The sequence below is a fragment of the Entelurus aequoreus genome, linkage group LG27, assembly GCF_033978785.1.
Source record: "Entelurus aequoreus isolate RoL-2023_Sb linkage group LG27, RoL_Eaeq_v1.1, whole genome shotgun sequence".
Taxonomy (NCBI): Eukaryota; Metazoa; Chordata; class Actinopteri; order Syngnathiformes; family Syngnathidae; genus Entelurus; species Entelurus aequoreus.
Genome location: NC_084757.1, coordinates 14,661,468 through 14,686,399, shown reverse-complemented (window position 1 = coordinate 14,686,399; position 24,932 = coordinate 14,661,468). Strand labels below are relative to the sequence as shown.

Genomic DNA, 24,932 nt, shown 5'->3' with positions numbered 1-24,932 from the left:
GTGATTTAACCCCCAATTCCAACCCTTGATGCTGAGTGCCAAGCAGGGAAGAACGCTGGTATGAGCTTTTAAACATAACCCGTTAACTGCTGCCAATCAAATGGTGAATAAGATACTCTTTAGGGTTCATATGTTTGTAAATCTGACTGTGATGAAGTCAGTGCCTCACCAGTCATGAACCTCACCGCACGTCACTGCTACTCTGTGAGATTCCACATGACTGGCCGGGTGCCCGTTCTCACCTAGAGTGTTTAATTTAAAGCTCAAAAAAAGATAAGGTCTTAAGTGCCTCACCTGCCTTGAAAGTTGCCGCACGTCACTGCTGTCTGGTAAAGTATCTGACCTGACCTGATCTGCCCTGACCTGCCTTCCACCCCTCCCATCATGCACTGGTGTAATGATCTGTAAGTAAGTACTGTACAATTATTTGCTGGTGTACAATAGTGTTACATGTTTGGTATCATTTGCACTTTTTTGTCCCACTAAAAAAGAGATTCATGAAGACCAATTCTTAAGAAGATGACAAATGTGATGTAATTAAATTAAATCATGTCTGAACTGACTGGCTGCTTCTGTGTGCCTGGATGGAATTCACTTCAATGTAAAAAAAAACCCTCTCCTTTTATTATTAAAAGCTATGTTTCCAGTGTTAAACAATAAACATAATCGTTACGGCAGCCCACTACCAAAGAGCGTCCAAACACCACCAGGGAGGAGAACAGTTCTCCGGGAAGTTTGCACGAACACCGCATTTGTCCACCTTGAGCGTCCAGGATGTAGATGGTGCCCTCTGTGGAGGCCACGCCCACAAGACGCCCCCCGTCAAACACGCACGGACTGGAGAACACTTTGCCCGCCGTCTGGAAAGTCCACAGCAAAGAGCCGTCGTGGGAGTTCAAACAGTAGACGCCACCGTCGTGTGAGCCGCACAGAATGGTCTGCTGCCCGGCTGTGACGCACGGAGACGAGAAGACCGGACCCTGGGTTAGAAACTGCCACAGCTGAAAGAAACACACACACAAAAACACACGATTAAATGCTTTGACGCTTTTTCAAACACCCTCTGTCAGCTTTTTATTCTATTTTACTATCTGATTTTTTATTATACTATTCTATTCCACTTCTATTTTTTATTCTAATTTTGTTTTAATGTTTTTCAATTACTTAAACATCAATTATATTTATTGTATTCCATTTTTATTTTCTTCATTCGAATTGTTTAAATTACAATGTTTTTAAATTAATTAGAAAATCAAATATATTTATTGTATTCCACTTCAATGTTTTATTCTAATTTTGTTCAAATGTTTTTCAATTACTTAAACATCAAATATATTTATTCTATTCCACTTTTATTTTCTTCATTCGAATTGTTTAAATTACAATGTTTTTAAATTAATTAGAAAATCAAATATATTTATTCTATTCCACTTCAATGTTTTATTCTAATTTTGTTTAGATGTTTTTCAATTACTTAAACATCAAATATATTTATTCTAGTCCACTTTTACTTTCTTTATTCGAATTGTTTAAATTACAATGTTTTTAAATTAATTAAAAATCAAATACATTTATTCTATTCCACTTCTATTTTATATTCTATTTTTGTTTGAATGTTTTTCAATTACTTAAACATCAAATATATTTATTCTATTCCACTTTTATTTTCTTCATTCGAATTGTTTAAATTACAATGTTTTTAAATTAATTAGAAAATTAAATATATTTTTTCTATTCCACTTCAATGTTTTATTCTAATTTTGTTTAAATGTTTTTCAATTACTTAAACATCAAATATATTTATTCTAGTCCACTTTTACTTTCTTTACTCGATTTGTTTAAATTACGTTTTTAAATTAATTAAAAATCAAATACATTTATTCTATTCCACTTCTATTTTATATTCTAATTTTGTTTGAATGTTTTTCAATTACTTAAACATCAAATATATTTATTCTATTCCACTTTTATTTTCTTCATTCGAATTGTTTAAATTACAATGTTTTTAAATTAATTAGAAAATTAAATATATTTATTCTATTCCACTTCAATGTTTTATTCTAATTTTGTTTAAATGTTTTTCAATTACTTAAACATCAAATATATTTATTGTAGTCCACTTTTACTTAATTTACTCGAATTGTTTAAATTACAATGTTTTTCAATTAATTCAAAATCAAATACATTTATTCTATTCCACTTCTATTTTATATTCTAATTTTGTTTGAATGTTTTTCAATTACTTAAACATCAAATATATGTATTCTATTCCACTTTTATTTTCTTTATTGGAATTGTTTAAATTACAATGTTTTTAAATTAATTAAAAATCAAATATATTTATTCTATTCCACTTCTATTTTTTATTCTAATTTTGTTTAAATGTTTTTCAATTACTTAAACATCAAATATATTTATTGTATTCCACTTTTATTTTCGTTATTCCAATTGTCTAAATTACAATGTTTTTAAATTAATAAATGATAAATAATTAATAAATTAAAAATCAAATATAATTATTCTATTCCACTTCTATTTTTTATTCTAATTTTGTTTGAATGTTTTTCAATTACTTAAACATCAAATATATTTATTCTATTCCACTTGTATTTTCTTTATTCGAATTGTTTAAATTACAATGTTTTTAAATTAATTAAAAATCAAATATATTTATTTCATTCCACTTCTATTTTTTTCCAATTCTAATTTAGTTTAAATTAAAAAACATTTAATGATTAAAAATACAAATAAAGATATTCTAGTCTTTTTATTTTATCCTATTTTTTTCTAACTTGGTTGAAGTTTATTTTGAACAAGTATACTGTTACAATATGTTGCATCACAAATTTGACATACTTTCATTTGTCTTTCCAACATGTCCGAAAAGGAGAAGGAAGAAGCAAATCTGATTTAATCCCACTCCTTTTGTAATTCATAGGGATGACTAACACATATGTTCACTCCCAATTCTCTTTTTGTAACACAATTTACATTAATTAATTCTAAATACAACAGTCCTCTTTATAAATAATTAAGTCAGTTATGACTCACATAATAATATGAAAAGTATCTAACTTTCAATAAAGTTCATGATGTTTATCAGAATTCTTCTAGTTTGAACAGCCTCTTAAACTGGATCATATTAGTACTTTGACATCCATTCCATAATTTATTCCACAAACTGATATACTAATTTAGTTTAAATTACAATGTTTTTTAATAAATTAAAAATCAAATATATCTATAATCATTTTTTACTTCTATTTTGTATGCTAATTTAGCTCAAATTAATATTTTTCTGTGATCTAAAAATTAAACATATATTAATTGATTTTATTCACGTATTTATTACATATTAAACATTAAACATTTCCGCACAGAACCGTTATCCTAAATAATTTAAATTGATATTTTACCTCATAATTCGACACACAATACACTATAATGACAAAGGGAAATATTTGCATGCAAAATTATTACAAATTTTAAAAAGTCTCAGCTTTACAGTGAATTAAAATATTTGAGTCCTCAGCTGGTCAGGAAAGGTATTACATGGCAGAGGTACTAAAACTACTGTATGTCTATATCAAATTATACAATAGGCTAGGATAGACTTTATTCATCTGAGTGATTCTATTCGATTCAAATTTTTGAGGTGACAATTGTAATGTAATATTTTGCATATTAATTGTAATAAAAACCTTTTCAAAATAGGTTACAAAAGCTTCTCTTGGCTGCTGTCATTTGGACATACATATATAATACTCACTAAATCCAATATCTAAAAAAATAGGAAAACCAAAAATAAAATAATAATAATAATAATAATAATAATAATAATAATAATAATTATATCAATAATAGTTGTTTGTTCTATAACCAAATATCAGTTTTAAAAAATAAATAAATAAAAATGTAATTACAAAAAATTAAAAATTCTCCAAAATTATAAATCGGAATGAATCAAATTTGGATTTGTATGTGATATAATTTTTCCAGCACCTCTACTAATTAACCCAATTTTTAAAAACTTTTTTTTAAAAAAAAAACACTAAAGTGAAGTGAATTATATTTATATAGCGCCTTTCTCTAGAGACTCAAAGCACTTTACATAGTGAAACCCATAATCTACATCTTTAAGCTACATTTTACACCAGTGTGGGAGCAGGCGGGTAAAGTGTCTTGCCCGAGGACACAACGGCGGTGACTCGGATGGCAGAAGCGGGGATCGAACCTGGAACCCTCGCGTTGCTGGCACGGCCGCTCTACCGACCAAGCCACGGCACCCCAAAAGCAACTCATCAAACTGGAGTTCGATTCTGGGGCGGTATAGCTCGGTTGGTAGCGTGGCCGTGCCAGCAACTTGAGGGTTCCAGGTTCGATCCCCGCTTCCACCATCCTAGTCACTTCCGTTGTGTCCTTGGGCAAGACACTTTACCCACCTGCTCCCAGTGCCACCCACATTGGTTTAAATGTAACTTAGATAATGGGTTTCACTATGTAAAGCGCTTTGAGTCACTAGAGAAAAGCGCTATATAAATATAATTCACTTCACTTCTTGTCCTAACTAATAAATAAACGAGACTAATGCGTGTGTATTGTCAGTGACTTGTGGTCAACAGGAGCTTCTTCTCACCGCTTCCCCCACGTTGCTGAAGCAGCAGATGTTTCCGTCCACTGATCCGATCGCCACGCCGCTCGGGGAGCCGTTTGGCGAGGAAAAGAAGGGGGCGTCCCGACTGTGGGACCACAGGACGTCCCCGCTGTCCTGAAAGGGACACAAGGACACGTAGGGCAAAAGTGTTTGATGATAAAAAACCAATGAAAGGAGGTGTGGCTCACGGGGTGGAGACACAGCAGCTTGCCGCCCAGCGTCGCCACGTAAAGTGTTCGGCGGGCGGCGTCGAGGTGCGGGGAGGAGAACACGGCTCCGCCCCCGCAGTGACGCCTCCAAACGCACTGCTGGAGCTGAACGAAGACATGTAAAAAGATTGCATATACATATGAGTTGGGAAATTGTGTTAAAAGTAAATATAAACGGAATACAATGATTTGCAAATCATTTTCAACCAATATTCAATTGAATGCACTACAAAGACAACATATTTGATGTTCAAACTAATAAATAATTTTTTTTTTGCAAATAATCATTAACTTTAGAATTTGATGCCAGCAACACGTGACAAAGAAGTTGGGAAAGGTGGCAATAAATGCTCAGTCTTTCACAAGAAAAGATGGGGCGAGGTACACCCCTTTGTCCACAACTGCGTGAGCAAATAGTCAAAGGTTTCTCAAAGTGCAATCGCAAGAAATTTAGGGATTTCAACATCTACGGTCCATAATATCATCAAAAGGTTCAGAGAATCTGGAGAAATCACTCCACGTAAGCGGCATGGCCGGAAACCAACATTGAATGACCGTGACCTTCGATCCCTCAGACGGCACTGTATCAAAAACCGACATCAATCTCTAAAGGATATCACCACATGGGCTCAGGAACACTTCAGTAAACCACTGTCACTAAATACAGTTGGTCGCTACATCTGTAAGTGCAAGTTAAAACTCTCCTATGCAAAGCGAAAGCCATTTATCAACAACACCCAGAAACGCCGCCGGCTTCTCTGGGCCCGAGATCATCTAAGATGGACTCATGCAAAGTGGAAAAGTGTTCTGTGGTCTGACGAGTCCACATTTCAAATTGTTTTTGGAAATATTCGACATCGTGTCATCCGGACCAAAGGGGAAGCGAACCACCCAGACTGCTATCGACGCAAAGTTCAAAAGCCAGCATCTGTGATGGTATGGGGGTGCATTAGTGCCCAAGACATGGGTAACTTACACATCTGTGAAGGCACCAATAATGCTGAAAGGTACATACAGGTTTTGGAACAACATCTGCTGCCATCTAAGCGCCGTCTTTTTCATGGACGCCCCTGCTTATTTCAGCAAGACAATGCCAAGCCACATTCAGCACGTGTTACAACAGCGTGGCTTCGTAAAAAAAAAAATGTGGGTACTTTCCTGGCCCGCCTGCAGTCCAGACCTGTCTCCCATCGAAAATGCGTGGCGCATTATGAAGCCTAAAATACGACAGCGGAGACCCCCGGACTTTTGAACGACTGAAGCTCTACATAAAACAAGAATGGGAAAGAATATCGACTTTCACAGCTTCAACAATTAGTTTTCTCAGTTCCCAATCGTTTATTGAGTGTTGTTAAAAGAAAAGGTGATGTAACACAGTGGTGAACATGCCCTTTCCCAACTACTTTGGCACGTGTTGCAGCCATGAAATTCTAAGTTAATTATTATTTGCAAAAAAAAGTTTATTAGTTTGAACATCAAATATCTTGTCTTTGTAGTGCATTCAATTGAATATGGGTTGAAAAGGATTTGCAAATCATTGTATTCCGTTTATATTTACATCTAACACAATTTCCCAACTCATATGGAAACAGGGTTTGTACGTCGCTGGCGACTTTCTCGCTCACCTCCAGGTTGAGGGCGTAAACGAACCCATCGTGAGACCCCACCATCAGGAGGCCCGTCAGGGGGTCGACGGCGGCGCAGCACTTCACCGCGTCCCCCGTCTGGAACACCCAGTGTGTCCCCCCGGAGGCGGCCTGCAGGACGTACACCCCTCCATCGTAGCACCCTGAGGAGGAGCAGAAACACCCAGAGGAGCTCAGCACCGAGGTCAACCAGCGGCGGTGGCGAGAACAAGTCGATCGGACCTACGACCACGAAGCGTCCGCACCGGGACACGGCGGCCGACGCCTCTATCCGACCCCCGAGGACTCGCTCCCATAGGAGGCGGCCGGTGTCCAAGTCCAGAGCCTGCATCCTGTGGGAGTGGGAGCCGATGAAGACGCTTGTTTGGACGCCGTCTTGTCCTTCCTGGACGAGGAGCACCGGGGAGGCGTCCACACACCGGCCCGTGTCCGAGGACCAGCTCACACTGAGGGACAGCGCTGTGGACTCAACACTTCTGGCGCTCATCTCTCCAAAATCACCTCCTCGTCTAAGGACTTTGAAAGCCCGCCCGTCTTCGGCGCCCCCTTGTGGTGCCACTATCGCTCTGCGGTCTCTCTTCGCAGGAGCGGCGATCGCCGTTTCAGCTCGCCGCTTGCGTCCCTCGACGCCATTGCCAGGCCTCGCTTGGCCGGCGAGGTGGCGTAGAACGTCGGCGAAGCTCCCCTCAAGAAGGACCTCCACCAGCTGAGGTGAGCTGGCTCCTGTGGCGCCCAGGATGTCCTCGCACAGTCGGAGCGCCTTCAGGGAATCTCCTCCGCTGAAGAGGAAATTGGACCCCTCGTCCAAGGCCGCTTTGTCGTCAAGACCGAGCGCTTCCTGTTGAGAGAAACGATGGACGAGAGTGAGAGTCTCCTGTAGAGATGTCCGATAATATCGGACTGCCGATATTATCGGCCGATAAACGCTTTAAAATGTAATATCGGAAATTATCGGTATCGGTTTCGCTGTACGTGGTGGTACACGGACGTAGGGAGAAGTACAGAGCGCCAATAAACCTTAAAGGCACTGCCTTTGCGTGCCAGCCCAGTCACATAATATCTACGGCTTTTCACACACACCAGTGAATACAAGGCATACTTGGTCAACAGCCATACAGGTCACACTGAGGGTGACCGTATAAACAACTTTAACACTGTTACAAATATGCGCCACACTGTGAACCCACACCAAACAAGAATGACAAACACATTTCGGGAGAACATCCGCACCGTAACACAACATAAACACAACAGAACAAATACCCAAAACCCCTTGCAGCACTAACTCTTCCAGGACGCTACAATATACACCCCCCCCCCACCTCCCCGCTACCCCCAATCCCCCCTAATAGTTAGCATGTGTCAAGTACCAAGTTTTAAAACTGTGAGGTGTACGCCTGCAAAGCTAGCACAAAAAAAGTTAGCATGCTAACAGTTAACAGGAGTCTAGTATAGGGATGTCCGATAATGGCTTTTTGCCGATATCCGATATGCCGATATTGTCCAACTCTTTAATTACCGATACTGATATCAACCGATACCGATATCAACCGATATATACAGTCATGGAATTAACACATTATTATGCCTAATTTGGACAACCAGGTATGGTGAAGATAAGGTACTTTTAAAAAAAATGAATCAAATAAAATAAGATAAATAAATTAAAAACATTTTCTTGAATAAAAAAAGAAAGTAAAACAATATAAAAACAGTTACACAGAAACTAGTAATTAATGAAAATTTGTAAAATTAACTGTTAAAGGTTAGTATTATTAGTGGACCAGCAGCACGCACAATCATGTGTGCTTACGGACTGTATCCCTTGCAGACTGTATTGATATATATTGATATATAATGTAGGAACCAGAATATTAATAACAGAAAGAAACAACCCTTTTGTGTGAATGAGTGTGAATGAGTGTAAATGGGGGAGGGAGGTTTTTTGGGTTGGTGCACTAATTGTATGTGTATCTTGTGTTTTTTATGTGGATTTAATAAAAATTTTAAAAAATTTAAAAAACGATACTGATTATAAAAAAAAACGATACCGATAATTTCCGATATTACATTTTAACGCATTTATCGGCCGATAATATCGGCAGACCGATATTATCGGACATCTCTAGTCTAGTACCAAGGTATATGTCCAAAGTGTACGCCTGCAAAATTTGCTAAAAAAAAAAAAATAGCATGCTAATAGTTAGCATGTGTCAAGTACCAAGTTTTCAAACTGTGAGGTGTACGCCTGCAAAACTAGCACAAAAAAAAGTTAGCATGCTAACAGTTAACATGTGTCTAGGACAAAGGCATACAACTCTGAGGCATATGTCTGAAATATTAGCTTAAAAAGTTAGCATGCTCACAGTTAACATGAGTGTAGTACCAAAGTATATGACCGAAGTGTACCCCGGCTAAATTTGCTTAAAAAAATAGCATACTAATAGTTAGCATGTGTCAAGTACCAAGTTTTCAAACTGTGAGGTGTATGCCTGCAAAACTAGCACCGTTTTTTTTTAGCATGCTAACAGTTAACATGTGTCTAGAACAAAGTTATACAACTCTGAGGTTTATGCCTGAAATTTTAGCTAAAAAAGTTAGCATGCTAACAGTTAACATGAGTCTATAGTACCAAGGTAAATGACCAAAGTGTACGCCTGCAAAATTTGCTAAAAAGAAAATAGCATGCTAATAGTTAGCATGTGTCAAGTACCAAGTTTTAAAACTGTGAGGTGTACGCCTGCAAAATTAGCACCAAAAAAAAGTTAGCATGCTAACAGTTAACATGTGTCTAGGACAAAGTTTTACAACTCTGAGATGTATGTCCGAAATATTAGCCAAAAAAGTTGGCATGTTAACAGTGTTTTTGTCATTTCTGGCTGTGTATGACAACAGCAGCAAATAGAGTAGAGTAGATACCATGCAGTGAAAAATGGAAACGTGTGGTACCTGCCATAAAGTTCGTAGAGTTTGCCCGAGTTGGGCGACATCTTCATGTGGAGGGTTCAAACGTTCCCTCTGGTATATTTTCACAAGCGCCCGCATGTCCACTTTGCCTGCAGCCAAACAACAAGACAAGGATGTGCCGAGTGCTAACATTTGATAGGTTAGTTGTTTGGACTGTTAGCCGCCAAAGCTAACAACTACAGCGCATAAACAACTTGATTTTGCAGTTTCCGGAGAAATTGCCTGTAAATGCTAAAATGTCGAAGCCGAGCCAAAACGCTAATGGGCAGCGCGTTAGCCGGGTAGCGTCAATTAACTAAGTACGTGACTCGAAAAACGTATCAGTGAACTGAACTAAAAAAAGCTATCGTGCTAACAGTTAGCATGCGTAAAGTATAGAAGTCTGAGGGATATACCTGCAAAATTAGCTTAACGATAACATGCTAACAGTTAGCTCGTGTCAAAGACCAAGTTATGGGAGTGTGAGGTGTACGTTTGCAAAATTAGGTAAAAAAGTTAGCATGATAACATAAACATGCTAACAGTTAACATGTGTCGCGTACCAAATTATATTGCTTTGATGTGTACGCCTGAAAATTTGGTTAACATTTTTACGTTCTGATGTTAACATGTGTCAGGTGGCAAGTTATGTGACTGAAGTATATGCCTGCAAAATTAGCTAAAAAAAAAAAAAAAGCATACTAATAGTTAGCATGTGTCAAGTACTAAGTTTTAAAACGGTGAGCTGTACGACCGCAAAACTAGGGGGGGGAAAGTTAGCATGCTAACAGTTAACATATGTCTAGGACAAAGTTATACAACTCCAATGTGTATGCCTGAAATATTAGCTGAAAAAGTTAGCATGGTACTAGTTAACAGGAGCATAGTACCAAGTTATATGACCGAAGTGTATACCTGCAAAATTAACTAAAAGAAATAGCATGTTAATAGTTAGCATGTGTCAAGTACCAAGTTTTAAAACTGTGAGATCTACGCCTGCAAAACTAGGGGGGGGGTTAGTATGCTAACAGTTAACATGTGTCTAGGACAAAGTTGTACAACTCTGAGGTGTATGCCTGAAGTATTACCTAATAAAGTTAGCATGTTCTGATGTTAACATGTGTCAGGTGGCAAGTTATGTGACTGAAGTATATGCCTGCAAAATTAGCTAAAAAAAAAAAAATAGCATACTAATAGTTAGCATGTGTCAAGTACTAAGTTTTAAAATGGTGAGCTGTACGACTGCAAAACTAGGGGGGGAAAAGTTAGCATGCTAACAGTTAACATATGTCTAGGACAAAGTTATACAACTCCAATGTGTATGCCTGAAATATTGGCTGAAAAAGTTAGCACGGTACTAGTTAACAGGAGCATAGTACCAAGTTATATGACCGAAGTGTACATCTGCAAAATTAACTAAAAGAAATAGCATGTGTCAAGTACCAAGTTTTAAAATTGTGAGATGTATGCCTGCAAAACTAGAGGGGGGGAGTTAGTATGCTAACAGTTATCATGTGTCTAGGACAAAGTTGTACAACTCTGAGGTGTATGCCTGAAATATTACCTAATAAAGTTAGCATGCTAACAGTGAACATGAGTCTAGTACCAAGGTATAAGACCCAAGTGTACACCTGCAAAATTAGCTAAAAAAAATAGCATGGTAATAGTTAGCATGTGTCAAGTACCAAGTTTTAAAACTGTGAGGTGTACACCTGCAAAACTAGCACAAAAAAAAGTTAGCATGCTAACAGTTATCATGTGTCTAGGACAAAGTTGTACAACTCTGAGGAGTATGCCTGAAATATTAGCTAATAAAGTTAGCATGCTAACAGTGAACATGAGTCTAGTACCAAGTTATATGACCGACGCGTACGCCTGCAAAATGAGCTAAAAAAAATAGCATGGTAATAGTTAGCATGTGTCAAGTACCAAGTTTTAAAACTGAGGTGTACGCCTGCAAAACTAGGGGGGAAAAAAGTTAGCATGCTAAAAGTTAACATGAGTCTAGTACCAATTTATATGACCAAAGTGTACACCTGCAAAATTAGCTAAAAAAAATAGCATGGTAATAGTTAGCATGTGTCAAGTACCAAGTTTTAGAAACGGTGAGGTGTACGCCTGCAAAACTAGCACAAAAAGAAGTTAGCATGCTAACAGTTAACATGTGTCTAGGACAAAGTTGTACAACTCTGAGGTGTATGCCTGAAATATTAGATAGTAAAGTTAGCATGCTAACAGTTAACATGAGTCTAGTACCAAGGTATATGACCGAAGTGTACGCCTGCTAAAAAAAATAGCCTGGTAATAGTTAGCATGTGTCAAGCACCAAATTTAAAAAACGGTGAGGTGTACACCTGCAAAACTAGCACAAAAAAAAGTTAGCATGCTAACAGTTAACATGTGTCTAGGACAAAGTTGTACAACTCTGAGGTGTATGCCTGAAGTATTACCTAATAAAGTTAGCATGTTCTGATGTTAACATGTGTCAGGTGGCAAGTTATGTGACTGAAGTATATGCCTGCAAAATTAGCTAAAAAAAAAAAAATAGCATACTAATAGTTAGCATGTGTCAAGTACTAAGTTTTAAAATGGTGAGCTGTACGACTGCAAAACTAGGGGGGGAAAAGTTAGCATGCTAACAGTTAACATATGTCTAGGACAAAGTTATACAACTCCAATGTGTATGCCTGAAATATTGGCTGAAAAAGTTAGCACGGTACTAGTTAACAGGAGCATAGTACCAAGTTATATGACCGAAGTGTACATCTGCAAAATTAACTAAAAGAAATAGCATGTGTCAAGTACCAAGTTTTAAAATTGTGAGATGTATGCCTGCAAAACTAGAGGGGGGGAGTTAGTATGCTAACAGTTATCATGTGTCTAGGACAAAGTTGTACAACTCTGAGGTGTATGCCTGAAATATTACCTAATAAAGTTAGCATGCTAACAGTGAACATGAGTCTAGTACCAAGGTATAAGACCCAAGTGTACACCTGCAAAATTAGCTAAAAAAAAATAGCATGGTAATAGTTAGCATGTGTCAAGTACCAAGTTTTAAAACTGTGAGGTGTACACCTGCAAAACTAGCACAAAAAAAAGTTAGCATGCTAACAGTTATCATGTGTCTAGGACAAAGTTGTACAACTCTGAGGAGTATGCCTGAAATATTAGCTAATAAAGTTAGCATGCTAACAGTGAACATGAGTCTAGTACCAAGTTATATGACCGACGCGTACGCCTGCAAAATGAGCTAAAAAAAATAGCATGGTAATAGTTAGCATGTGTCAAGTACCAAGTTTTAAAACTGAGGTGTACGCCTGCAAAACTAGGGGGGAAAAAAGTTAGCATGCTAAAAGTTAACATGAGTCTAGTACCAATTTATATGACCAAAGTGTACACCTGCAAAATTAGCTAAAAAAAATAGCATGGTAATAGTTAGCATGTGTCAAGTACCAAGTTTTAGAAACGGTGAGGTGTACGCCTGCAAAACTAGCACAAAAAGAAGTTAGCATGCTAACAGTTAACATGTGTCTAGGACAAAGTTGTACAACTCTGAGGTGTATGCCTGAAATATTAGATAGTAAAGTTAGCATGCTAACAGTTAACATGAGTCTAGTACCAAGGTATATGACCGAAGTGTACGCCTGCTAAAAAAAATAGCCTGGTAATAGTTAGCATGTGTCAAGCACCAAATTTAAAAAACGGTGAGGTGTACACCTGCAAAACTAGCACAAAAAAAAGTTAGCATGCTAACAGTTAACATGTGTCTAGGACAAAGTTGTACAACTTTGAGGTGTATGCCTGAAATATTAGCTAATAAAGTTAGCATGCTAACAGTGAACATGAGCCTAGTACCAAGGTCTATGACCGAAGTGTACGCCTGCAAAATTAGCTAATAGAAATAGCATGCTAATAGTTAGTGTGGAGAATGCATATATGTTTAAGAGTTCTTTCTTTATTCATAGTCATGTTTAGAGCAGCTAGTGTTTTTCCATTTGTACTCTTTCTGTGTTTGTATCTTATGTCCGCAAGTAAACTGTGTGCTTTACCTTGAAGGTCGAAGGAATGTGGGAGTTGGAGTACTCCCTTTTTTATCTTATCTGTATTAGAACAATGAGGCTGTATTCCTTTCTGGACATGGTGGGGGCTGTTTTTGTATTTAAGAAGTTGTCTCTTCCGGTTTGAATGTTAGACCATCCCGAGATGACGGTATGACTGTATTGATGTGGGCTGGTCTCCTAAAGCTTTAGTAAAACTTGATAATATTCCTATTCTGTCTTGATGGTCCTTCTTACTCTGCATATACAGTATGTCATCTGAAAGAATTTGGGATTGACCAGTGACTTTAATTCCCTGGGAGGAAAGGCTGGTCAGACGCAACATTAGCATGTGTCAAATACCAAGTTTTAAAACGGTAAGGTGTACGCCTGCAAAACTAAAACAAAAAAAAGTTAGCATGCTAACAGTTAACATGTGTCTAGGACAAAGTTGTACAACTCTGAGGAGTATGTCGGAAATATTAGCTAATAAAGTTGGCGTGCTAGCAGTGCACATGTGTCACGTACTAAGGTTTTTTGCTCTGAGGTGTAACCCTGAAAAATGTGTTTAAAAAGTTAGCATGCTAATGTTAAGTAACAAGTTATATGACAAGGAGGAAAAATCTGCTAATAATTTTGCTAACGTTAACATTAGGGATGTCCGATAATGGCTTTTTGTCGATATCCGATATTCCGATATTGACCAAACCCTTAATTACCGATACTGATATCAACCGATACCGATATCAACCGATACTGATGTATACAGTCGTGGAATTAACACATTATTATGCCTAATTTGGACAACAAGGTATGGTGAAGATAAGGTCCTTTTTTTAAAAAAAATTAAATAAGATAAATAAATTAAAAACATTTTCTTGAATAAAAAAGAAAGTAAAACAATATAAAAACAGTTACATAGAAACTAGTAATTAATGAAAATGAGTAAAATTAACTGTTAAAGGTTAGTGTTTGCTTACGGACTGTATCCCTTGCAGACTGTATTGATATATAATGTAGGAACCAGAATATTAATAACAGAAAGAAACAACCCTTTTGTGTGAATGAGTGTAAATGGGGGAGGGAGGTTTTTTGCGTTGGTGTACTAATTGTAAGTGTATATTGTGTTTTTTATGTTGATTTAATAAAAATAAAAAAATTAAAAAATTTTAAAAAAAACATGCCAATAATAAAAAAAAACGATACCGATAATTTCCGATATTACATTTTAAACCAAGTTATATGACTCTAAGGTGTGCGCCTGAAACATTTGGCACTGACTAATTTTAGAAAGGAAGCATTTTGACATTGGAACAACATTCACACAGTTAGGGACTTTTTATTACTTTTTCTTTTTTTTTTTATGCTCACCATGAGGAGTCAGAGGCAAGGCCGGGACGAGCACCAGCGTGTCAGGAATGCCGTAAGAAGGCAGCAGCGGAGTCAGCTGCTCCAAGAGGCGCTGCCTCGGGTTCCCGCTACACCGAGAGGAAGAGGGCGGAGCCTCTTTCTGGCACGCCTCTGTGACGACAAAGGCGAGCAGACGGGACTTGTCGTGCAGAGACACGACACACGCCTCAACTTCTGGCAAACTCATGAACAGCTGGGATGGAATAAAGAGGTCCAAGCCAACAATTAAAAATGACAAACAAAGGACGTCAGCAAACACTTTAAAAGAGCATCAATGAAACATTTAATTAATTATCATAAAAGTTCCACACCTTTTTGAAATGAATTCTCTACATTGACAAGTAATTGTCAAACAATGTTTTTAACTACTTTTTGTGATGCTATTCCTGGGAATTAAACCCAATTCAAATGTGTAAGTGTGCCCCACATTACACTGTAAATGGATGAACAGCAAAGTACCCGCAATATGAATGCTAAAAAGAAAAATGACTACAAATAAATAACATTAGATTCAAAATAGAGATGTCCGATAATATCTGCCTGCCGATATTACCACGTAGGTAAGACCATCCTGAAGAGACGCTCAGAAAGCTACTTGAAAATGATCTGTAAAACAATCTATGTAACACTTTCACCAAAAGAAGCACCATCACATGCTATGTAGACCTCAAGACAGTGTTTTCAACTCAGAAAAAAAATCATAATATGACTCCTTTAATGCGCCTTATAATCCGATGCGCCTTTTGTATGAAGAAAGAGCTGAATAGACCCGCTCATCGGCAGCGCGCCTTATAATCCGGTGCGCCCTATGGTCCGAAAAATATGGTAATTCTGAAAGGAGAAGTCTGGCTACCCGGTCCTTCACTCTTTAGAAATGTCCATCCATCCATCCATTTTCTACCGCTTATCCCTTTTGGGGTGGCGGGGGGTGCTGGAGCCTATCTCAGCTGCAATCGGGCGGAAGGCGGGGTACACCCTGGACAAGTCGCCACCTCATCGCAGGGCAGAAATGTGGCCCCCAAAAGAATTTAGTTGAATATCCCTGTCTTAGATTGTTAATTCACGTTAATGGGACCTTTACGACAAGCGATACAAAGAAAAATGAGTTTACCTGCTGCAAGTTGTCCAGGTTGACACGTTTCCCGTGTCGTTTGACGGTCCTGTCTTTTCGCCCGAGGTAGAAGAGCTGCCCGTCTCTAACGTCCACCCAGTCTCCGGTGGCTCTCATGGTCCCGGCCACCGCCGACTCCTCGTGGTCCAGGAGACATACCCGCTCCTCTCCGCCTGCGTCCAGTGATGTTAAAAGAGTCTGGCCTAGCCTCGGTTTACTCTTGCGTGGACTCACCTATGAACACCTGTCCTTCGCCTTTCTCCACCACGACGCCATCAGCATCTCTCACCTCCACCCTTGTGCCCCTCAGAGGGGTTCCCAGAGGCACGGAGGATGCGGCGCTGCAAGAAAATACATGATGTAAACTAGATACACCAGTGTTTCCCACACATTCATTTATTTGTGGCGGCCCGCCACGGAAGAATTACGTCCGCCACAAATAAAAAAAAATATTTTTTTTGTCCTGTCCAGCTTCTCAGGCAAATCATATAGTTGATGTAGATGCCCATATAGGCTGTTCAGATTTACTTTACAAAAGAGAAGTGTAGGATACTTCTCTTGTTGCCTTATTTGTATTTGACCACTACTGTTTTCTGTTTATTTGTTACTGACTGTGGCAGGACACCCCTGCCTCTGTTTCACTTTATGTTGCTGGTAAATAATATGGTTGTAGTAGTAGGCTAAAGTTAAATAATTTAGTATGCACTAATTAAAGGGGCAGAGCTTTAAGAGACATTTTAGCTTTTATATTTTATAAGATATATTTTTTGTAAGAACCACATTTAATAAATATATTTCAGTTAATAACTTATTGTTCAAATCTGTATATAAATATGTACATAAAGTGTTGTAATTATATTGTAAAATGGATGGATGGATGGACGTTTAAAACAAAACTGTTATTATTAATTAGTAAGTATACATTTTTTTAGCCTTTTTAGAGAAAATCATATCATTGTAGTAAATTATGCAAATTACTCGATGATGTCATGGTGACCACGCCCATAACCACGCCCCCACCGCCACAGGTATCTTGGCAGTTTATGGGAAACACTGTACACAGTCCCAATATACTGTATTTTACACACTATAAATTGCTACTTTTTTCCTTACGCTTTGAACACTGCAGCTTACAAAACAGTGCGGCTAATTTATGGATATTTCTTCACTAACGGTCATAATGTTTTGTATTTGACTAATAGTTTTCATAAGACACCGACAGAGACAATGAAAAGTTGTGTTCTTGTTTGTGCTATGGCGCCACCTTTTGGATGAGATTGCTCACTGCAGGTTAGGGTTCCCATTAAACACTATATTGCCAAAAGTATTTGGTCTCCTGCCTTGACTCACATATGAACTCGAAGTGCCATCCCATTCCTAACCCATAGGGTTCAATATGATGTCGGTCCACCTTCAACTTCAACTCTTCTGGGAAGGCTGTCCACAAGGTTGCGGAGTGTGTTTAGAGGAATTTTCCACCATTCTACCAAAAGCGCATTGGTGAAGTCACACACTGATGTTGGTCGAGAAGGCCTGGCTCTCAGTCTCCGTTCTAATTCCTCCCAAAGGTGTTCTATCGCAGTGGTCTCCAACCTTTTTGTAGCTGCGGACCGGTCAACGCTTGAAAATTGGGGGGGGGGTGTATTAAAAAAAAAACATTTTTTATATATTTTTTAACATAAATAAATACAATTATGTGTGCTTACGGACTGCATCTCTGCAGACTGTATTGATCTATATTGATATAATGTATATATTGTGTTTTTTATGTTGATTTCATTAAAAAAAAAAAAAATAATAAAATAAATTTTATTTTTTATTTTTTATTTTTTTTTGTGCGGCCCGGTACCAATCGGTTGGGGACCACTGTTCTATCGGGTTCAGGTCAGGACTCTGTGCAGGCCAGTCAAGTTAATCCACACCAGACTCTGTCATCCATGTCTTTATGGACCTAGCTTTGTGCACTGGTGCACAGTCATGTTGGAAGAGGAAGGTACCCACTCCAAACTGCTCCCACAAGGAACATGGGAGCATGGAATTGTCCAAAATGTTTCAGTATCCTGGAGCATTCAAAGTTCCTTTCACTGGAACTAAGGGGCCAAGCCCAACTCCTGAAAAACAACCCCCCACCATAATTCCTCCTCCACCAAATTTCACACTCGGCGCAACCTCCAAACCCAGACTCGTCCATCAGATTGCCAGATGGAAAAGCGTGATTTATCACTGCAGAGAAGGCTTCTCCACTGCTCTTTTAGTTTTGTTCTGTTTTGTTTGATAGGCCGTTTTACTGCCGTGTGACAGGGACCTCAACAATTACAGTATATCTGTGACTTATAGTCTGGTGCAGCTATTATATGGACAAATATTTTATTATTCTAAAATGTTGTGAGTGCCGCCTATATACCTGTGCGCTCTATAGTCGGGAAAATACGGTAATGTGTTCATAAGCGAGGGGTCAAATCTATTTGTGTATTGTTACAGCCTTTTCTGGTGAAAATGGGCGGAGTCTTACGTGTTGTTGGGCTGCTGAAGGACAGACATGGGGATCCTGTGACAGCAGGCCCAGCAGGACACCTCCGTGATGCCGTAGATGTTGTAGATGTTGGTCTTGTTGTCCTCATGACGCCAAGCGCTCAGCACAGACGGCGGCGGGCACGACTCCCCGCCCAGAGCCAACACGCGCAGCGACGAGCCGGACGACAGCACTTCCTGTTTGAGGAGGCGCAGCCCAAAGCGACCCAGCAGTGTGGGCGTGGCCTGCGCGGGTGAACACATGAGCACAGGAACGTCACCGATGTTGTCGCTAAATGGGTCACCTGCAGGAGCGTCGTCTTGTGCCTCCCGAAGAGAAGCCCGCACAGCCGCCTGGGAATCTTCTTGAGCACGGTGGGCACGATGAGGAGCTGGGCCCCGGACGATAACGCCAGGAATATGTCCACCACAGAGGGGTCAAAGGTCAGCGGCGAGGCCAGGAAAACCACGTCATCAGCAGTCACCTGAAACAAAGACCTGACGACGACGTCCATGTCAAACAATTTTTTTTTTTGGTAACACTTTAGTATGGGGAACATATTCACCATTAATTAGTTGCTTATTAACATGCAAATTAGTAACATATTTGCTCTTAATGAGTCATTATTAAGTACTTATTAATGCCTTATTCTGCATGGCCTTATTATACAACAACCATAACCCTAACCCTTCTGCGTCTGGCGTGGGCGTCACCTTGGCGGGTTGTAGACGGACAGTGCACACCCCCTGCCCCTCCCCCTAACCCCAAACCTAACCCTAACCCTCTAACCCTAACCCAATAACTCTAAATAAAGATGTCCGATAATGGCTTTTTTGCCGATATACTGATATTGTCCAACTCTTAATTACCGATTCCGATATCAACCGATACCAATATATACCGTCGTGGAATTAACACATTATTATGTCTAATTTTGTTGTGATGCCCTGCTGGATGCATTAAACAATGTAACAAGGTTTTCCAAAATAAATCAACTCAAGTTATGGAAAAAAATGCCAACATGGCACTGCCATATTTATTATTGAAGTCACAAAGTACATTATTTTTTTTTAAATGCCTCAAAACAGCAGCTTGGAATTTGGGACATGCTCTCCCTGAGAGAGCATGAGGAGGTTGAGGTGGGCGGGGGGTAGGCTGTAGCGGGGGGGTATATTGTAGCGGCCCGGAAGAGTTAGTGCTGCAAGGGGTTCTGGGTATTTGTTCTGTTGAGTTTATGCTGTGTTACGGTGCGGATGTTCTCCCGAAATGTGTTTGTCATTCTTGTTTGGTGTGTGTTCACAGTGTGGCGCATATTTGTAACAGTGTTAAAGTTGTTTATAAGGGCACCCTCAGTGTGACCTGTATGGCTGTTGACCAAGTATGCCTTGCATTCACTTGTGTGTGTGAAGAGCCGTAGATATTATGTGACTGGGCCGGCAGACTAAGGCAGTGCCTTTAAGGATTATTGGCGCTCTGTACTTCTCCCTACGTCCGTGTACACAGCGGCGTTTTAAAAAGTCATACATTTTACTTTTTGAAACCGATACCGATAATTTTTAAACCGATACAGATAATTTCCGATATTACATTTTAAAGCATTTATCGGCATCTCTAACTCTAAATTAAGTCTTTGTTATAATATGTTCTCCATACTAAAATGTTACAATTTTTTTCATTCAGATTAATCACGATTAATCACAGTTGCTACAAAAGCGCCATACTTTTGTTGAAAACGGGTATTCCCTGCCAAGTCACGCCGACATCTCGGACCAATTTCAAGTTGATTGTGATGTAAAAAAGAAATGTGCTTGGCTTTGTGCGTACGCACACTTTAATACATCTGGGTTTTTAATGGCGTACCTACTTTTCTGGATTTGAACGTCTATTTTTAGTAGTAGTGCCACATTAGGCCCCTGGCTGCTGACCGTAGAACAACCAACGCCTTTTAGGTAACCATCCGCCGTTAAGATAAAGCAGCATGAACCAACAACATAAATTGTCTTTATACATGATTAATGTGATATATTTGTGATTAATCACACGTGTTAAAGTGTCACACCTTTTCTTTCCCAGTATATTAAGCAAAAAGCGCAGTTTAATGTAATTTTCCAGTTATTAATTACATCGATAGATCCGATTTCAACAATTTTACAGCACTTGAACCAAATTTCGACAAGTTTTCAAACCTTTGTAAAACCTGAAGTAAAAGGGGCATATTTAACATAATCCTAACCTCAGGTGCAGGATGTTGGGAAGAATACACCGATGTGGCACCCGCACGATCTTGGGAAGCCCCGTCGTTCCGGATGTGTGCAGCACGTACGCCAGGCCTCCTGGTCCAGATGCACGGAGGGATCCGGGTCGTTCCGCTTCCTGCGTTTGCTCGGCGGCCGGCAGCGACTCGACCCTAACCAGGGTGAGTTTGAACTTTGGCAACACTGCACAAACCTCAAGGGTCACGTGTTGGCCAAGAGCGGCCTGGAAGGGCTTTAATACGAGAAGAAAAGAAAATATCAGTAAGTAACTCCAGACTTATTTAGTAAAGAATATGGCTTCACAATTCTGCAAAAATGTGAATAACGATGATTTTCTTGCTTAAAATTAAGATTCTGATTCATTAGGACATGTTTTTTATACAGACACACACACAATGTCTAGGGCAGGGGTGTCAAACTCATTTTAGCTCAGGGGCCGCATGGAGGAAAATCTGTGCACACACGGGCCGGACTATGAAAATCATGGCATTAAAACTAAAAAATAAAGACAACTTCAGACTGTTTTCTTCATTGTGATCAACGTTCCCTCTGAGCTGCGCGCCTGTGCAATTGCGCACTGCTCAAGTGTCCTATGCCACGCACAAAATCTAATAAAAAAATAAGCGCATAACAATTTTCGACACGACACGGACACGACAGAGAAAACAGTTTTCATCATCATTGTTCAAATATTGTCACGTTTGTCGATCACTTTACTGAGCAAAACTCTTTATTGTCGGCCATAACACATGACTAAAACATTAGTAAAAAAAATGATATCTAGCAAAACTGGTCATTTTCTGCAGTACAAACAAGACCAAAACCAACGTTGTTATATCAACAGCAGCCGCTCGCTCTTTCTCACTTGCGCCAACACATGCACGTATGGCACTTAGCCAGTGATGCGTTTACAGCCACAATAAAAGTCGGACAACTCCAACACCACACATAAAGTGTAATTACAGGTCGTTACACTATGATTTACCAATCAAATGTGCGCTTATTTTAGTGTCATTTATCAGGAATCTTAATGTATAAATATTAATCATGAAATGCTGTTAGTATATTAAATAAATACTAATAAAAATATATTTTTTACAAACAGGAAGTTGCAGGAATGTACACATGATCCCCTGCTTACATCTCATTGTGCAACATGTGAATGTTTTAATGGGAACTAAATGCAATGTCTGAAAGGGGTACAAATTATTTCCAAAGCAGGACCTCCACCCAGACAAACAATACAAGTACACAGTTCATGAAAAACAATATTTGTTGTTATTGTCATTGTAAGTGGGCCTAAACACTTATATTAGAAAATAACCTCATGGAAATGACTGCTGTCATTTGATCATAATAATAAGAGAATGTTGTCTGTCTATCTGTGTTGGCCCTGCGATGAGGTGGTGACTTGTCCAGGGTGTACACCGCCTTCCGCCCGAATGCAGCTGAGATAGGCTCCAGCACCCCCCGCGACCCCGAAAGGGACAAGCTATAGAAAATGGATGGATGGATGGAGATTTAACTTGTTATTTAGTCAGGTTTGGGACAGGTGTGCTGCTGGTGTAGCCACAGTGTGCATGTCTGATGTTGCTCACATGGGCTCCACTGAATGCTCAGGGAGTTTTTGCGTTTGCTCACACACATGACAAATTAGAGGGAACATTGATTGTGATATATATTGTAAGAGCGCGAGGGGGAGGGCACGTACGGGCAGCCCTGTGTAAGTCGCTGCGTTGAATGCTACCAGGGACAGATATCACTCAGACTAATTGTATTAGAATTGTATCCAATAGGGAATAAATACTTCTGATTTTAAGTTTACGCATGATTGATTTAAACTTTTATTAGTAGATTGTACAGTACATATTCCGTACAATTGACCAATAAATGGTAACACCCGAATAAGTTTTTCAACTTGTTTAAGTCGGGGTCCACGTTAATCAATTCATGGTACAAATATATACTATCAGCATAATACAGTCATCACACAAGTTAATCATCAGAGTATATACATTGAATTATTTACATTATTTACAATCCGGGGAGGTGGGATGTGGTGGGGGGAGGGGGTTAGGCTAGGGTTGTAGCTGCCTGGAGGTGTTCTTTTAGTGCGGTTTTGAAGGAGGATAGAGATGCCCTTTCTTTTACACCTGTTGGGAGTGCATTCCATATTGATGTGGCATAGAAGGAGAATGAGTTAAGACCTTTGTTAGATCGGAATCTGGGTTTCACGTGGTTTTGTGGAGCTCCCCCTGGTGTTGTGGTTATGGCGGTCATTTACGTTAAGGAAGTAGTTTGACATGTACTTCGGTATCAGGGAGGTGTAGCGAATTTTATAGACTAGGCTCAGTGCAAGTTGTCTTACTCTGTCCTCCAACCTGAGCCAGCCCACTTTGGAGAAGTGGGTAGGAGTGAGGTGTGATCTGGGGTGGAGGTCTAGAAGTAATCCGACTAGCTTGTTCTGGGATGTTTGGAGTCTAGATTTGAGGGTTTTGGAGGTGCTGGAGTACCAGGAGGTGCATGCGTAATCGAAAAAGGGTTGAATGAGAGTTCCCGCTAGAACGGTGGTTCTTAACCTTGTTGGAGGTACCGAACCCCACCAGTTTCATATGCGCATTCACCGAACCCGAACCGTAATCATAAAATGATGTTATTATATTAGAGAAATACTTATAGATATATATTTTACAAACAGAAAGATAGAGGAATGTACACATAATCCCATGTTTACATCTCATTGTGCAACATGTGAATGTTTTAGTGGAAACTAAATGCGATATCTGAAAGGGGTTCACATTATTTCCAAAGTAGGACCCCTACCCAGACATATAATACTGGTACACAGCTCATGAAAAACAATGTTATAGTCATTGTAAGTGGGCCAAAACACTTATATTAGAAAATAATCTCATGGAAATTACTGTTGTCATTTGATTACAATAATAAAACATTTAACTTGTTATTTAGTCAGGTTTGGGACAGGTGTGCTGCAGGTGTGACCACATGTGCTCCACCGAATGCTCAAGGAGTTTTTGCGTTTGCTCACACATATGGAAAATTAGAGGGAACATTGTTTGGGGGGGGATCCATAATACGCCGATAGATAGTGAGAAGATTTTATTTACACGATAAGTCGGGCGTGTCTTGACCTCCACGACGGAGGCTCTGCCCAACCCCTGAGGCCGACTCAACGAACCCCTAGGGTTCGATCGAACCCAGGTTAAGAACCACTGCGCTACAATCTTCATGGTGCTTTTGTTGACCAGAGAGGAGATTCTGGAGAGAAATCTTGTTTGTTGGTTGACCTTTTTGATTACCTTGGTTGCCATTTTATCACAAGAAAGATTAGCCTCTAGAACGGAACCTATAGGTAGGTGACCTCATCTTTCCTGGTGATAACAAAGTCACCCACTTTAATAGTGAAGTCACTGACTTTCTTAAGGTTGATTTGGGACCCAAATAGGATGGAGTCTTTAAACCTCTTCTGGCTCTACATTAAACGAATACGTCGACGGTACTCTCTGCAGATAAGTAAACAAACACTTCCAAATCCAGAATAAACGAATGTTTGGTTAAACCTGAAGGATGTCGCTCTTCACAGCACAATACTTGAGGCCACACCTGATCATGACCCGGGAGGAGAGAAGCCCTGGAGCCCCTGGATCCAGCGGGACATAGGCAGCAGGGGTCTGCAGGATCCTGCCCCCAGAAAAGACGTCATCAACTGGCACAACATTCTATAAAAACATGTTTTATTCCGATTTTTCGCTCAACTCACCCCAGGATCCAGACTGGAGTGAGCAGATCATCGCTGCAACACAGTCCAATCACGCCGTTGTTGGCGTTGCACTTCTCCTGCAGACTCAGACATAGTTCGCCGGAAAGTTCCAGTAGGTCCTTGTAGAGCAGAGACAGGCAGCCTTCAGACGACGAACCGCCGTCGAACGTCACTGCTACTCGGTGGGAGTTAACCGATGCGGCGGCGGTTACGAGCCCCTGCAGAGTTCCACCCGAGTCCATGGGGAAAAAGAAACAACTTCACATTGACCGACGGCAATGTTTACGTACGGAATACAGAACGGGCTACAATTTTTGTTGATGTCCCCTTGTTTTGTCGCATGATGATGACGTTGAACGTTACGTCACTGT

General features: G+C 39.6%; 1 protein-coding gene across 1 annotated transcript in view; it reads right to left on the bottom strand.

Moving 5' to 3' along the window:
* aasdh (aminoadipate-semialdehyde dehydrogenase) overlaps positions 1 to 24,932 on the bottom strand; it is a 25,076-nt gene extending 144 nt beyond the window's left edge. The window contains exons 1-14 of the mRNA XM_062038567.1: positions 24,562 to 24,932; positions 24,362 to 24,482; positions 20,759 to 21,012; positions 18,830 to 19,022; positions 18,526 to 18,770; positions 16,248 to 16,354; positions 16,014 to 16,186; positions 14,864 to 15,095; positions 9,459 to 9,565; positions 6,732 to 7,347; positions 6,489 to 6,652; positions 4,843 to 4,968; positions 4,637 to 4,768; positions 1 to 1,001 (exon numbers count right to left, since the gene is read on the bottom strand). The exon at positions 1 to 1,001 is cut by the window's left edge and continues 144 nt beyond it. Of these exons, the coding sequence (XP_061894551.1) occupies positions 636 to 1,001; positions 4,637 to 4,768; positions 4,843 to 4,968; positions 6,489 to 6,652; positions 6,732 to 7,347; positions 9,459 to 9,565; positions 14,864 to 15,095; positions 16,014 to 16,186; positions 16,248 to 16,354; positions 18,526 to 18,770; positions 18,830 to 19,022; positions 20,759 to 21,012; positions 24,362 to 24,482; positions 24,562 to 24,803 (3,078 nt within the window). The 5' untranslated portion in view covers positions 24,804 to 24,932 and the 3' untranslated portion in view covers positions 1 to 635. The remainder of the gene's footprint in view (positions 1,002 to 4,636; positions 4,769 to 4,842; positions 4,969 to 6,488; positions 6,653 to 6,731; positions 7,348 to 9,458; positions 9,566 to 14,863; positions 15,096 to 16,013; positions 16,187 to 16,247; positions 16,355 to 18,525; positions 18,771 to 18,829; positions 19,023 to 20,758; positions 21,013 to 24,361; positions 24,483 to 24,561) is intronic.